We start from the raw sequence: 15,126 nt of genomic DNA, 5'->3' as shown, positions 1-15,126 counted from the left end.
CCATCACCAAGTCCCCCCCCCCACATACCCTATCACAGTCTCACTGTCCATCAGCGTAGTAAGATGCTGTAGAGTCACTACTTGTCTTCTCTGTTGCACAGCCCTCCCCGTGCCACACCCCCTACATTATACATGCTAATCGTAATGCCCCCTTTCTTCCCCCCCAACCCCTTATCCATTCCTTCACACCTGTCCTCCCCAGTCCCTTTCCCTTTGGTAACTGTTAGTCCATTCTTGGGTTCTGTGATTCTGCTGCTGTTTTGTTCCCTCAGTTTTTGCTTTGTTCTTATACTCCACATATGAGTGAAATCGTTTGGTACTTGTCTTTCTCCGCCTGGCTTATTTCACTGAGCATAATACCCTCTAGCTCCATCCATGTTGTTGCAAATGGTAGGATTTGTTTTCTTCTTATGGCTGAATAGTATTCCATTGTGTATATGTACCACATCTTCTTTATCCATTCATCTACTGATGGACACTTAGGTTGCTTCCATGTCTTGGCTATTGTAAATAGTGCTGCGATAAACATAGGGGTGCATCTGTCTTTTTCAAACTGGAGTGCTGCATTCTTAGGGTAAATTCCTAGAAGTGGAATTCCTGGGTCAAATGGTATGTCTATTTTGAGCTTTTTGAGGAACCTCCATACTGCTTTCCACAGTGGTTGAACTAATTTACATTCCCACCAGCAGTGTAGGTGGGTTCCCCTTTCTCCACAACCTCGCCAACATTTGTTGTTGTCTGTCTTTTGGATGGTGGGGATCCTTATTGGTGTGAGGTGATATCTCATTGTGATTTAATTTGCATTTCTCTGATGACTAGCAGTGTGGAGCATCTTTTCATGTGTCTGTTGACCATCAGAATTTCTTCTTTGGAGAAATGTCTGTTCATCTCCTCTGCCCATTTTTTAATATGATTATTTGCTTTTTGTTTGTTAAGGTGCATGAGCTCTTTATATATTTTGGATGTCAACCCTTTATCGGATCTCATTTATGAATATATTCTCCCATACTGTAGGATGCCTTTTTGTTCTATTGGTGGTGTCCTTTGCTGTACAGAAGCTTTTTAGTTTGATATAGTCCCACTTGTTCATTTTTGCTTTTGTTTCCCTTGCCCGGGGAGATATGTTCATGAAGAAGTCGCTCATGTTTATGTCCAAGAGATTTTTGTGTATGTTTTTTTCTAAGAGTTTTATGGTTTCATGACTTACATTCAGGTCTTCGATCCATTTCGAATTTACTTTTGTGTATGGGGTTAGACAATGATTGTGTCAACTATTTAAGGGGATCTGCCATTAGGGTAAATCAGACCCAGGGCATATTGACTTTCGTTTGGTCATTTGGTAACAACATGTAAGGAAGCTGACTTTTAAGAGTCCCTCACCCAGGGAAAGAAGTAGGACAGCGGAAAATCACAAGTGACTTCTGGCCTGAAAAGCCCATTTACCCACTTTTACCCTTTCTGAGCCAGCCTTCCTCCTTACAGGAGGAAGTAAGGTTCCAGACTGTAGGGAACTGAGTTTTTAAGACAAACGATTTTGTAATTAGAAACTTAGGGGAAAAAAAATTACTTAAGAGTGGCTTTAGAATAGTCCTTAAGTGACAAGTACTTGGTCTCTAAAGCCAAAAACATAAGCGTTTTTCTCAATCCCCCTTGCCCCCCCCCAGATTGGTACCACCAAGCACTCTCTGCTTACTTCCTGAATATCTCCCAAATGCTTGTCTTCTGTGGCTGCCTTGGTTCAGGCCCCATCCTCTCATTTAAATTACCATGACAGCCACTTTGCTAGTCTCATCCCCCTTGGATCTATTTTTCACACTGTTGCTGCAAGGATTCCTTCCTTCCTTTTCCTTATTATTTCCTTCCTTCCTTCCTTGTCATATTTCCTTCCTGCCTTATTTCCTGCAAGGGTGGTTCTCAAATCTTGGTGTGAATCAAATTCAGCCAGAAACTTATTAAAAACATGGATACCTGGGTTCCACCAAATCAGGATCTTAGGGAAGGGGGTGATTGGGCATCTGTATTTTTTTTTTTTTTGAGAGGGCATCTCTCACATTTATTGATCAAATGGTTGTTAACAACAATAAAATTCTGTATAGGGGACTCAATGCACAATCATTAATCAACCCCAAGCCTAGTTCTCAACAGTCTCCAATCTTCTGAAGCATAACGAACAAGTTCTTACATGGTGAACAAATTCTTACATAGTGAGTGAGTTCTTACATGGTGAACAGTGCAAGGGCAGTCATCACAGAAACTTTCGGTTTTGATCACACATTATTAACTATAAACAATCAGGTCAAATATGAATATTCGTTTGATTTTTATACTTGATTTATATGTGAATCCCACATTTCTCCCTTATTATTATTGTTATTATTATTATTATTTTTAATAAAATGCTGAAGTGGTAGGTAGATGCAAGATAAAGGTAGAAAACAGTTTAGTGCTGTATGAGGGCAAATGTAGTTGATCAGGTGTGCGCCTATAGACTAAGTATTAATCGAAGCTAGACAAGGGCAACAAAACATCCACGGATGCAGAAGATTTCTCTCAAAACAGGGGGGGTGGGGTTCTAAGCCTCACCTGTGTTGATCCCCAATTTCTCACCTGATGGCCCCTCTGTGACTGTGCCTGTCTTAGGTTGTTCCTCCCTTGAGGAATCTTACCCGTCTCTGGCTAACCAGTCATCTTCCGGAGCCATACAGGGAAATGTAAAGTTGGTAAGTGAGAGAGAAGCAATATTGTTTGAAAAGGTTAGCTTTTTACTTCTTGGTAGATTTAAGGGCATCCGTATTTTTTAACAAGTTCTGATTTTGATACACATCAAAATCTGACTATGAGTACATAGGATAAACAGAAAAACACTTGGCATATGAGGCCTCTCAGATCTGGGTCTTAATTACTTCTCCAGGTACATTCCCTTTCTTGAACCCAATTGTGTATTCAGATTGAAATTTTCAATGTCATGTTCTCTCAAGCCTGCAAGCCTCATCTAGTTCCTTCTGCTTAGACTGCCCAATCTACCATTCACTACTTAATTGCTTGGAGACTTTTTTTTAAACAGTGCAAATGACCTTCTCTATAAAGCCTTCACTTATATCTCCTTCCAATCTTTGTTTGTAGTGGTTTATCTCACTCTGTTATTTTACTTAGGTGTCTGTCTCCCTTGCTAACTCCTCACAGGAAGGTTATAGTTTATCCATCTTGGTATCTTCAGGACTTTAGCAGTGCATTTGTCTATAGTAGGCAACTTAACACACATGCCTCGAGTGAACTGGTTTAGCCCCTGTTCAGAGCTGCCACCAAGCTGCCTATCCAGGGACTAGCTATCTAGCCAGAGAAGCAGAACATGGCTAGGGCTGGTGGGCCTCCTTACGATGGTGTGCCCTGGACAACTGCTTCTCGTGATAGATTGAGGATGTAGATCTGGCTTCCAACAAGATTTTGGGACCATCCTTCTAGCAAGATCAGCTACCAATAAATGGGAATTTACCAGTATTCTATGGCATAATCTGTTGTTGAAGAAGTTTTGTTTTGGAAGATGGAAGATACAAGAAATCTGATTCTCCCTGTTTTTTCCTCCAAATGCCACCCCCACCCCATCCCTATACCCACACACATACACACAATTTTAAACCCAGATAACCCCTCTATGACCCACAACCTCTTGTCCTTGTCATTCCCATCCAACTTGTTCTTCCAATTCACTGCAACCCCTCCCCCTGAGCTTTTGTCTTCTTTTTTAGCTTGGATTCCACCTTCCATCATTTCACATTCTTGCTTGTGTTCTTGATGCCTCTCTCCCATATGTCATTACAGCTGCCAAGTGAAACCTTTGTCTTGGGTAAGTTCATCTGTCAGTATTCAAGCACCTATATCTAGGATTCTAAAATAATATCAAACTATACATTAACATCCTGTGTTTATAAACTATGTTCAGCTTCAAAGCTGCCCAGTGATCCTGCTCATTTTCCAAATCATCCCTCTTCCATTCCCTACAATCTATTCTTCTCAAACTTCTGACTTCATCTCCCTCTTCTGATCAGTTAATCTCCTTTATAGCCTAGTAGGAGGTGCAAGGAAGAAAAGCAATTACAGACCTATGTTAGGTGCTATGACAGAGAAAGTATCAGGGCTGGGGAGCACCCTGGAGGGGGGATATCAATCCAGTTTGGGTTTGAGCATTCAATAAAGGCTGTCTTAAAGCCACTTATAAGCTAAGTCCTGAAGGGAGAGTAGTTCATCAGGACTGAGGGAAAAATGAAGGAAAAACAATTCTGTTTGGCTGCAGCACTGCACATTGTTAAAATAAAAAAAGAGAAGCAGGGCTGAATCTTGAAGTCATATAAAGGAATTTGGACTTGATCCTGAGGAGAATGGAAACACATTGAATTGTTTTAAATGGGAATAAAACCAGATTTACACTTTACACTTCAGGGTGAACAGACTGGAGGGGAGCAGAAAACCTGCTAGAGCAATTAAATGATGGAGGTTGAACTAAGATAGTGGGAGCAGACTTGGAAAACCTTGAATGTATTGCTAGAGAATTAGAAGAAACAGATTTGGTGACAGATGGGATGTAGGGCCAGAGGCAGAAAGAAGGGTCTGGAATGACATCTGAGTGTCTCAGTTGAGGGCAACTAGTATAGAACTTACAGAAAGAGGAAGTTTGGGGGAAGAAAATAAGTTCAGTTTTGGACACAGTGAATTTAAAGTGCCTGGGGAAGACATTCCTATATAATGTCTGGTGAGCAATTGATGCTGGATCTGGAATTCCAGATATCTGGGAAGGAGATAAGATTAGGAGTAGTCAACATCAATTATAATGATTAGTTTTGGGAGTGGATGAGATCCTTAAGGAACATGTGAAGGCCTGTGATGGAAGCCTCAGGATATGATTAAGAGATGGATGGAGGAAGATGAGGCTCCAATAGAGTCTGAGGAATGGCTAGAGGGATGGGAGAAAAACTAGGAGTTCAGGGTCATGGAAGGCAAGATAATGCATTTCAAGGTTAAGAGGTGGAGTCTACATCCTTTCATGAGTGATCCTTTTAACTTTGTAGCTGTCTTTGCTCATGTAAAGGTAGGGAAGTGATGCTTTGTGACTTCAGACCCTAGGCCTCAGCCGGATTATCTCAAACTTCCTCTTGAATTCAGTGCCATTATGAGGGAACTCAGGATAGTCTGCTGGATAATCATAACATATGCAGCAGAAACAAACACATCCCAGCCGAGACCATCAGATGAACCATCCAACGAAGCCCAGCTGAACATGAGTTTGAAAAAAAAAGGTTGTCTTAACCCCCCAAATGCATTTTAAGGTTTAGATTCCTTAGAATATGTTTCTACAACACACTGCAATTCTCTGCAATAGTCTCACACTCAGGTGTTTCTCATTCTGTATAGAATCTAGGAGCATAGGGTCTCTGTTGGCCTTCCTGGTTACTTTATCCCAGTACTCAGCACACTTCCTGGGACACAATAGGTCTCAATAAACATGAATGGTCGGAGGGACCAGATTTATAGAGGAAGTCTCACCAGATCACAGAAGTTGTCTCCAGGAATATTTCCCAAAGTGTGTATCATTCTCAAGGCTTGTGGCCAATGGCAGAAGGTGAATTGTGATGTGTGTGGAACATGGAACCTTGGGGAGTTCCGTAACCAAGAGGAGAGAAAAGAAACAACCAGTGGGGACAAAAAGAACTGCTTTCCCCTTCTTCCTCCTCCAAGTTCCTAGTGGACAGCTGAGCCCAGCATCCCAGACTTGGGTGACTACACAGGCAAGCATTCAAAGACAACTTCACTTGAGTACCCTAACCCTCTGCAGCTCAAGGTGCTGGCTTTCTGAGCAGACTAGAGGCTTTTAAGTAGCAAAGCTCCCTGCTCTCAGTACCCAGCATCATGGGGAAGGGAGACACCTTGGAGGCAGCACCACCCACCTTGGCCTACCACTCTGTCATGGAGGAGTATGTTACGAAGTGGGCAAGGTCATTGGCAATGGCTCCTATGGCACGGTGTATGAGGCTTACTACACCAAGCAGAAGGTCATGGTGGCTGTCAAGATTATCTCAAAGAAGAAGGCCTCAGAGGACTATCTTAACAAGTTCCTGTCCAGTGAGATACAGGTTGGAAAGGGGGCTGGAAGGGGAAATGGCACCAAGCTGCTTAAGGCTTCTCAGAGGGTTATGATTAGGAGGGGGTGGGTTCAGAAACCCACAGACCAGAACTAAATGTTTCACTAAACAGCTAGGGAAATCACTTGATGTAAATTCAATCTCTTTACACCCACCCACTCATCTCCAGTCTCTCAAAAAGTGAAAGTGCAAAGCACAGGGTTTGCCCACATGCCACCAGCTCTCTGGGGTTTGATGGTGTTGCAAAGTTCTAAGTAGCAGTGGGAGGGCAGGAGGGCTGGCAGCACAACCAGGGCTCTTCCTTCCTGGGTTTGATGCGTCCCTTTTCCGGAGCCAGGTAATTAAGGTCCTGCGGCACAAGTACCTCATCAACTTCTACCAGGCCATTGAGACCACATCCTGAGTGTACATCATTCTGGAGCTGACTCAGGGTGGTGACATCCTTGAATGGATCCAGCGCTATGGGGCCTGCTCTGAGCCCCTTGCTGGCAAGTGGTTCTCCCAGATGACCCTGGGCATCGCCTACTTGCACAGCAAGGGCATTGTGTACCGGTGAGGGTGCCACCTAGACTGGGGCCTTTGGGCTCATAAGGGGATTTGAATGCACATTTCCCATTTTCAGCCCTCTTTTTTCCTGCCTTGACTTCCCTCCTCAGTATCCAGGCCCATTGATTCACTCTTTTAATCATCTGGTCAAGAATATTTGTTTAGTATCCACTGTGTGCATTTTGTGAAATACAATGGTGAGCTCCCAGTGGACCTCAGGTACCATACTCTCATCTTTGGGCTCTGCTCACAACTCCATGGCTTTCCTTCCTCCTTGCCTTGTGTCCTCATAGTGGCATCTCTCCCAGTTGGCCTTTCCTCATCTCTACCTCTGACCCCTGGCCCTTCAGCTCCCGGTCTAATACTAAACCCTCTTCCCAGCCTGACCCCCAGCCTTTGCTGTTGCTGGACAAGTGGGAGAATGTGAAGATATCGGACTTTGGTTTTGCCAAGATGGTGCCTTCTAACCAGTCTGTGTGCAGTAGCCCTTCCTACCGCCAAGTGAACTGCTTTACCCACCTCAGCCAGACTTACTGTGGCAGCTTTGCTTATGCCTGCCCGGAGATCTTGCTAAGCTTGCCCTACACCCTTTCCTGTCCGATACCTGGAGTATGGGCATCATCCTCTACACCCTGGTGGTTGCCCATTTGCCCTCTGATGACTCCAATCTCAAGAAGCTGCTGAGAGAGACTCAGAAGGAGGTCACATTTCCATCTAACCACTCCGTTTCCCAGGAGTGCAACGTGCTGGCTTCCCCAGGAGGGCTGAGGCCTCAGGGATGATCTACAGGGAGGGAAGACCCAACCTTGGGGAAGGCTCTCACCTCAACTGGTCATCTTACACTCCAGCTCCTGCCTTAGTATAGGGGGAGGACTTAAAGGGCCAACCACAGGGCTCCACACCTTAGATGTGAGCAATAAGCAGGTTTCAGCCTCTACCTTTTTAGACCAGAAGGGGATTTTGCAAGAGATTCCAAGGAGGTAAATGCCTGGCCCTTCCCTCTGCCTCTCCTCCAGGAAGTTAAATGCCTGCTTTTGAGGATAAAAGCAGGGCCATACCCCCTTTCACCAGAGTGGTGTGATGGGCTATCCTGTGTCTGTCTTTCTTAGGTCCAACTGCTCACTGCCTGTGTGGCACAATGAGGGGCAAGCTCAGCCAAGACCTCTCTCCCCTCTGCCCTAGAACCTGGTCCTCCAGATGCTATGCCAAGCCACCAAGTGCGCCACCATCCTGGACATCAAGGATCCCTGGGTGCTCAAGTTCCAGCTTGAACAACCCACTCATGAGATAAGGCTGCTTGAGGCCATGTGCCAGCCTCCCAGCAACACTAACCATCATCAGCCCTTGGAAATCAATACCTGAGAGTGGCTGAGGGAGGGGGTCGAGAGAGGAGCAAAGCAGGAGGGTCTGGGGCTATGAAAATCTTTTTTACCAAAAATAAATCTAATTCTGATTTAGTTTTAATCCATTGGATTTCATTCCTTCCTCTAAGGAACCTTAGCAGGAAGCCCTGCTGAGGGTAAGAAGTGGGCTTCTGCTCAGATCCTGTAACCAGCCATCTGGACACTATTCAGTCAATACTGTAATTTAAATGTAGCTCCTATGTGGCTCAAGGGGGAGGGGGTGCTAGGTGAACACCCTCTTTGGGGAGGTTTCATGATTCTGGCAAATGCTCATGCTTTTACATCTCCTGGGTGCTCTCAATATTCAAGCAATGGGACAAAGGCCCTGGATGCTCTGTCTGGTCATGGCTCTGCCTCTGTCTGTAGTCCAAAGGGAGGGTATTGTTTGTTCTTTTATAAATTGGTATCAGGATGTGTGAAATATCTTGTTCCTTCTCCCTCCTCCAAATACCACCTTAACCATTATTGACATAATCCCAGCGAATCATGGCCCCTCACATTTGAACTAGACATAAAAGTGACAGTTCAAACCCAGCCTATTAACTATGGGTATGGATAAAGGAGAGCTACTTGCTTCTTTATCTCTGTATTCTCCCTCCCTTTGAAAATGGGTTTTGCAAAAGGAATATGGGTTGTAAATCACGGGGCTGTCTTGGCAGAGGCATGACTGGGGGAAAACAATGAGGGAAGACTCGGATAGTTCCACATGGTTCTAAGATAAATAATAGAGGGCAGTTTCCTCAACCTCAGCCTCAGGCAACTCCAGGACAAACCAACTTGAAAGATAAAACAGTATCTGCCAGGAACATACAGGTTAAGATATTGGAAACTCCCGTTTGTTCTATATCCCAATGCTCCTTCATTCCTCCCATTGTTATTCCTTGCTTGAGACAAAGGTCCAAGGACTAGGGGAAGAGTTTCAGGTGTGGATAAGGCAGTATAAGCACTAGGGTTCCATATGCCCAGTTTTATTCAGAACAAGGGCACTTTAACGGTTATCAAAGAGAAGGCAGCCCAAGGGCTGCTCCTGCACCAAGATCCTTCTTTGGAGTTGAACCACGGACGGGAGGGCAACAGACCCTTTTCTCAGGCAGGGTCATGCTATCACCCTCAGTAGGACCTCCCCAAAAAGGCTATGTTCCTTTCACTCAGCACTTGGCACTTAAGGCAAAGAGACCAACAAAGGCAGCATCAGGAAGACAAGCCCAGACTCATCAGGATACCCACTCAGCCAACTGCTTTAGTTCTTCTTCATCTTCATCCATTCTGGGAACTTTGGGGACAAGGATACCCAGAGAAAGAAAGAAGTGTTAAGGCCTCGGCAACTTTGAACCACTGCTGCTATCACACTCAGAGCCTGCTGAATTCTCTCTGCCTAGTAAAGAACCTAAAGTTGTGGGGCCTTCTGCTTGCTGGACTGCTGCTAATTCCCACTGCACCTTTGGGCAAATGAGAAAAAGGTGCCTCTTTCTCCCAGCATCTGCAGCCCTAAATCAGGATACACAGCTTGCTAGTGGAGCACAGGCTGGACTTCAATCTCACTCCCCTTTAGGCATGGGTCCTTATGCAGTCAACAACATGTGCAACTGTAGCAGCAGCCCTCTCTGCCTGGTTCCTTTGAGGCAAGAGGATGAGCAATAATCTTTCCCATACCTATCCCATCCTCTCAAGTGTTTGAGACAATACAACCCTGGGTACCTGGCCCTGCAGGCAGATGTGTAGAGGGTGCACTGGGAAGTTTGACTGGGAGTTCTTCCTCCTGGCCCACATTTCACTCCTGGGTCAATTCCTCCTGCTCCAGCTCCTCTAGCTCCTCCAACAGGTCATCTTGGATATAGGAAAATAAGACTGTTCAACACAAAAAGTTCTACTTCCAAAAACAAACCGCTTTTGGAGTTCCCCCTGAACTTGCCCCACGATTCTCTTGGGCATTCCTTCTGACTGGTCCCACGCTTTCTCCAATATTCCCTAAACCCTTAATCCCAATCACTCATCCACATCATCTCCAAAGCCTATAGGCTGAGAAATGGCATCCGAGATCTGTTGGGCCACCTCCTGTTGTTCTGTAATGTCAGCCATCATTCGTCCACCTTGTCAATATCCCTGAGAACGAGATATGTAGCCAAGAAATTAGGCAACAACTCCTCTGGATTTTCTCATCCAGCATGAATGAGGTCCCTCCTGCCTGCAGCCTCAGACTGATAAGTCCATGGCTTCCCAGGTAGAAGAGATTCCTGGAATATTGTAAAGAGGCAAGTCTGGGCTGAGCAATGGCAAGAAGCCACACTGGGGACAGGAAAGGCTACACTCCCTTCTCTTAAGAATCTTTAAAAATTAGGAAAAAAAAGATAAAAGATTATCTTTCCTTCCTAGAATGCCCCAGGCAGCAGAGAGATCTTGTAGGAAGCAAGGAGGCTGCTAGATCATAGGCATCTATACTGTAAATGCACATTCTCAGAGACTTTAAAATTCAAAGTACAATACCAAGCTCCTCTCCTGAGTGCCTGGGCCCCCTCGTCCCTTCTCCCCATACCCACATGTTCTGGTAGGCCTTCTTCATGCCTTGGGCAGCAAGCACCATGGTGCGAAGCACTTCTGCACTGGTGGCGGCATTCTCAATGGCCTCCCGCTGAAACTCCAGAGTTGATAGTGTCCTGTCGGTTTGTGCCAGCTGCTGTTCCAATCTTTTCTTCCTCCACAAAGCCTGTAGGGCAGCTGACCCAACCCACACCCTAAACGTCAGAGCCAGAAGCCCGCTTCCTACCTGGGCCCTCCCTCTTGACACCTTTCCCTCATTACCTCTCTTATTCTTAGTCCCATGCTTCTTTGCTGTTTGCAGCTTCTCCTGAATCTTTAGCTCCAGAAACTCCTGTTTCTTGATCAGTATCTTCTCCGTTTCCTTCAGTTTCTGTACTGCCTCTTCAGGGCTTGGCTCCTTCTCCTTCTTCCCTGGCGTCCAATGGAGCAGGCCCATTTTGTGTGAAGGAAAAACATTAGCTGCCAATCACTGAGTGCACAGTATATGTTAGGCATTTGACTGTTACTGTTAACCTCAAAATGACTCTCTACAATGAATATACTATTTTCCCTTTGCAAATGTAAAAACAGGTACAAAATGTTAATTTTTTTTCATGTGAAATCACAGCCAGTAACAGATTGAGCAGGAACTGAAATGTGGCAGCATGTCTTCCAGGTCCAGGACTCTCAATATTCCAACCTGCCTTTCAAGTCACTTCCAGTCATCATTATTATTGTTGTTGTTGTTATTTATTTTTTAGAGCAGTTTTAGGTTCACATTAAAACTGAGTGGATATAGATACAGAGATGTCCCATCTACCTCTGCACCTACACACACTGAGTCTCCCCATTATCACACCCTCCACCCCCACCAGAGTTCAGTCACTTTTTATAATCACTGTTCCACTTGCTGTCTCAGGAGATGCCCAAGGTCCTGACTTCACAGGAGCAAACTGAATGAAGCACAAGGAAAACAATGAAGCACTAGAGAAAAAAAAAACTGATCTCAATTTTCCCCTTCATCTTCTGCACCTCTAATAGTTAAAAAAAACAAAACCAAGAAACAAAAAACCCTTGATGTCCCTTGCCTGCTTAAAGTCCTTCCAGACTCTCTATTGCCTACAGGAGAAAATCTGAAACTTTTTAAACAACACATACAAAGTCCTCATGATCCAGCCCTTATTTAAGTCTTCATTCATACTTCCTTCTACTTTCCTCTTTCCCTTCAGCGCACACACAGTCACAGGGGCAGCCAGCACTTCTGTTTTCCCTAAACATACCAAACTTCTCCTTCTGTTCTGCACACATAGTTACCTCTTCCAGGAGCACATCAGCTCTCCACCGGGCATACTTTCCTTCCGGACCACGCCCGCCACAGCCCCCCTCCCATGCTGCTGTGTTCCTCTGGTTTTGGGGATCGTCTTCACCATGGAGTTGCTATACTACACTGTAAATGCCAGTTTTTGCTTGTATTCCCCAACTGGATAGGAGCTTCAAGAAGGCAATCCTTCATCACCTCAGATTCCCTGCTTCCCAGCACAGAATAAGCACCAGTGTTTTGAAAAGGAGTGGAGGACGCCGGCCGGAAACAGTGGGAGCCAGCAGCTGCCTCGCGCGCCACTGTATTCCCTCCCGGGCCTCGAGCTCTTCCCTCTGGGGTGGGGAAAGGAAGGCAGAGGGAGCGGCCAGGGTTTTCGGAACAGCGTGCCTCCTGGATGTCTTCCCCACTCGGGGCCGTGGTCCACCCCACCCTCTGCGGCCAGCACCTCCCAGTCAACCACTCTCATCCGGGCTCACCCCTCCCGAAGAGCCGGCCGAGACCACTCATCACGACCCTTGCCTCTCCCGCCCCCAGACGACTTTCAGCCCGCTTCCGCCTTGCTCCCGGTAGGGTGCCGTCTCATCACCCGAGGACCGGCCTCGGCCAATCCCTCGTTGGGGCACTGTGGCGACATCATCAACAGGCGTCAAAGGAGGCCACTTCTGCCACGTGACCCGAACCGACAGCCCGAAAGCTATGTGCTCCTCTTAAAGCGGCCTCTTCATATCCGACTATGTAAAAGGCAGTCCCACACCCGCCCAAAACTAAGTATGTTTTTCCTGCAAGGAAATGTGCAGGGCAATGCTCCCCACTACTCGGATCCAGTGAAAGCGGTCTTCATGCCCTTGGCAGAGCTCAGGAAAGGGGTAGAGCTCACACGGGGATCAAAGTCTTGTATTTGCCACAGTTTATAAGGCAGAACCTGATGCAGTCTAATGCCTCACACCGTGCTCTTGGCACCTAGGGAGAGTTCCACCACCAGTTCACACGCTACAAAAATTGAAACAACCCACACTGTGGGTGAGATCTCTCTGCCACACATAAATACATTTTAATAATTTACAAATACACCTGAAAATGCTTTCTTGGTCGCCTTTCAGTTTTATGCCTCCACTGAGGCTCATCTTCATCCTGAGGACTGGACCTCAGGGTCCAGCTTGGGCCTTTGCAAATACCTCTAATCCTTCAGTTAGGGTCTGAAGACTCATTCCATTCTGGACATGAATGCAGGTAACACCTAGAAAGAAAAGAAGCCATGTTTCATCAGGCTTATTATTACTCTCACCTTTTTTGGGTGTCTCCTGTCACACAAACTATCCACCCTGTGCCTATTTACCTACCCACTCCTAGGGACCCTTTCTCATCATTCCCCAAATGACTGTTCTCACCACTCAGTACCCAGTTTGTTGACGTCTATGATATTCCTCTTCTCATCATCAAAGAAGATCATCTGGGAGAAAAAAATTCTAGTCTTCTGTTGCAACCTGTGCAAAACAGGGCAGGGGGCAACAACACTGGCTTCTTAGCTCTTTGAGCCTCTCTGGTCTTATCACACCCTGCTTCTATCCTTCATCTCCTACCTCTCAAAGTGTGTGACTTTACTGCCTGGATAGATTTCCCGATGAACAAAGTATTTGACAAGGTCAAAAAGCTCCAGTAGCTGGTTGGCTCCTTCAATCTCACCTGTCCTGCATGATGTAATAGATGGGATCAGAAGAGTGCAGGGCCAGGGCTGCAAGCGAATTTATGTATACTGGTTGCTGTTTCTCCAGGATGAGTATGCGTCCCTGGCCCTTATTCAATTTCATAACCTTCCTGTCTGACACAGGGCGCTGAGATCTGTGTTGAATAAATACAAAGCACAGGGGAGGGTGCAATTCGAAAAATATGCAAATACGTGCAAATATGCACTGCCCCAATTTTTAGCCAAGGGGTTACACGAGAAGTCTTCGCACGCAAACAGCTCTCAGCATTAGACCGACATTTTTTTTTCAGTCGCTCTTCTTACCGGGAAGCGGCCGCGACGGGCACCTCGAAACCCCGCAACCGTTCTAGGACCTGAGGCACCTCTGGGTACAGTCGGACTGGGTGGCCTCGTCTATCGCGCACAGTCCCATCTCTGGAGAGGACGAGAGTGTGCTCAACTCTGACCGGACCCCACCTTGCCCCAACCTTTTCTCACCTGCTCTTGTGGAACGGGGGGTCCACGTGCGTGTCCACCCAGAACGGCCAGAGCGTAAAATCTGGAAGAGGAAGAAGGGGGAGGGTTCAGCCTTGGAAGGCGCTCGGGTCTGGAAAAGGAGAGCGCCCAAGAAACTGTCCCCAGTCGGATCCCTCACCCAGATCGAAGACGGCGAGCTCCGGGAGCCGCGCCATACCCGCTGCGTGAACCGAAGCGGCTTTCTCCCGGCCCGAGAGCTTGCCAACGCCCCGCCGGCGGCGAGGCCGTCCCAGCTGCCTGAAGGAAACGGCGGCTAGAGCGTCGCCACGCGGGCCTGGGGGCCTCTCAGGAACGCCTCCTGACGGAGGAAAGGGCGAAGGACTGCAGCACTGCCAACGCGACCGCACGCAGTACCACCGCGGGCCCCAGGTCTCTCCAACCAGCCTCCCCACATTCTACTAATTAGAGCAGCCAGGAAATGGAAACCCTCGCTTTTGGCACTTCTCATTTTATCTTACCAAGCAGGCCCTAAGGGATTCATCAGCGCTTATGTCACTCCTCACTCAAACTTTCTCCGCATCAACCTCTCCAAAGTAAACACAGAGCCCCCAGCAATATACCAGTCAGAAAGAATACAGTGTTTGTAAAGACACTGAGGCCTTCCTTGAACCAGGCCCAAATGTCCAGTAAGGCCACAATAGGAGAGAATTCATGCTCTGGATTCTACCACCGACATCAGTAGTATGCTGGTAGACGTGTAACAACCAGTTTGGGGGAGCAAATGTTTTGTATTGTTACCCAGTTTCTGTAAATATTCCTTCTATGGCCAGTTTCAAGCTACCAACATGAAGTCACTTAATAGTGGGTTGGGAAGAAATGCCAATTAGCTCTCGTGAGCCAGTAAGAGCTGAGCACACCACTGAGAGTGTGCCTCTCTGGAGTTCCATAATCCTCTAAGGGCACATTCCCGTCCAACATTCCCGTCCATCGTTCTACTCCTGTAGCACGGCATAACTGGGTGCCTTGGGTCCAATTTTTACTTCA

General features: G+C 46.6%; 3 protein-coding genes across 9 annotated transcripts; 1 reads left to right on the top strand and 2 right to left on the bottom strand.

Annotated features, from left to right (window-relative positions):
- Positions 1-5,747: 5,747 nt before the first annotated feature.
- TSSK4 (testis specific serine kinase 4) lies at positions 5,748-8,118 on the top strand. Its single transcript, XM_017652346.3, is given in 6 exon segments — positions 5,748-5,968; positions 5,971-6,125; positions 6,472-6,686; positions 7,031-7,263; positions 7,266-7,423; positions 7,863-8,118. Coding segments are annotated over 6 exon segments (1,008 nt in total). The 5' UTR covers positions 5,748-5,901; the 3' UTR covers positions 8,043-8,118.
- On the bottom strand, positions 7,986-12,808 carry CHMP4A (charged multivesicular body protein 4A). Its single transcript, XM_017652457.3, is given in 8 exon segments — positions 7,986-9,356; positions 9,782-9,910; positions 9,969-9,970; positions 10,074-10,164; positions 10,167-10,186; positions 10,621-10,798; positions 10,883-11,032; positions 12,398-12,808. Coding segments are annotated over 8 exon segments (660 nt in total). The 5' UTR covers positions 12,429-12,808; the 3' UTR covers positions 7,986-9,297.
- Positions 12,809-12,949: 141 nt separating this feature from the next.
- MDP1 (magnesium dependent phosphatase 1) lies at positions 12,950-15,011 on the bottom strand. 7 transcript variants are annotated; one of them, XM_073211472.1, is made up of 6 exons: positions 14,261-14,958; positions 14,104-14,164; positions 13,930-14,040; positions 13,605-13,760; positions 13,310-13,405; positions 12,950-13,158 (listed from the first exon to the last, which is right to left on the bottom strand). In XM_073211472.1, exons 1-6 carry the CDS (start codon positions 14,295-14,297, stop codon positions 13,107-13,109), a joined length of 513 nt encoding a protein of 170 aa, XP_073067573.1. In that variant the 5' UTR covers positions 14,298-14,958; the 3' UTR covers positions 12,950-13,106. The 7 variants fall into 7 exon arrangements, with proteins under 7 accessions (XP_073067573.1, XP_073067572.1, XP_017507603.1 ...); XM_073211471.1 differs by having other exon boundaries at positions 13,320-13,405; XM_017652114.2 differs by having other exon boundaries at positions 13,502-13,609.
- Positions 15,012-15,126: the final 115 nt, after the last annotated feature.

This window comes from Manis javanica, chromosome 8 (assembly GCF_040802235.1).
Source record: "Manis javanica isolate MJ-LG chromosome 8, MJ_LKY, whole genome shotgun sequence".
Classification (NCBI taxonomy): Eukaryota; Metazoa; Chordata; class Mammalia; order Pholidota; family Manidae; genus Manis; species Manis javanica.
The sequence above is the reverse complement of the archived record's forward strand: the minus strand, read 5'-3'. Positions and strand labels throughout refer to the sequence as shown.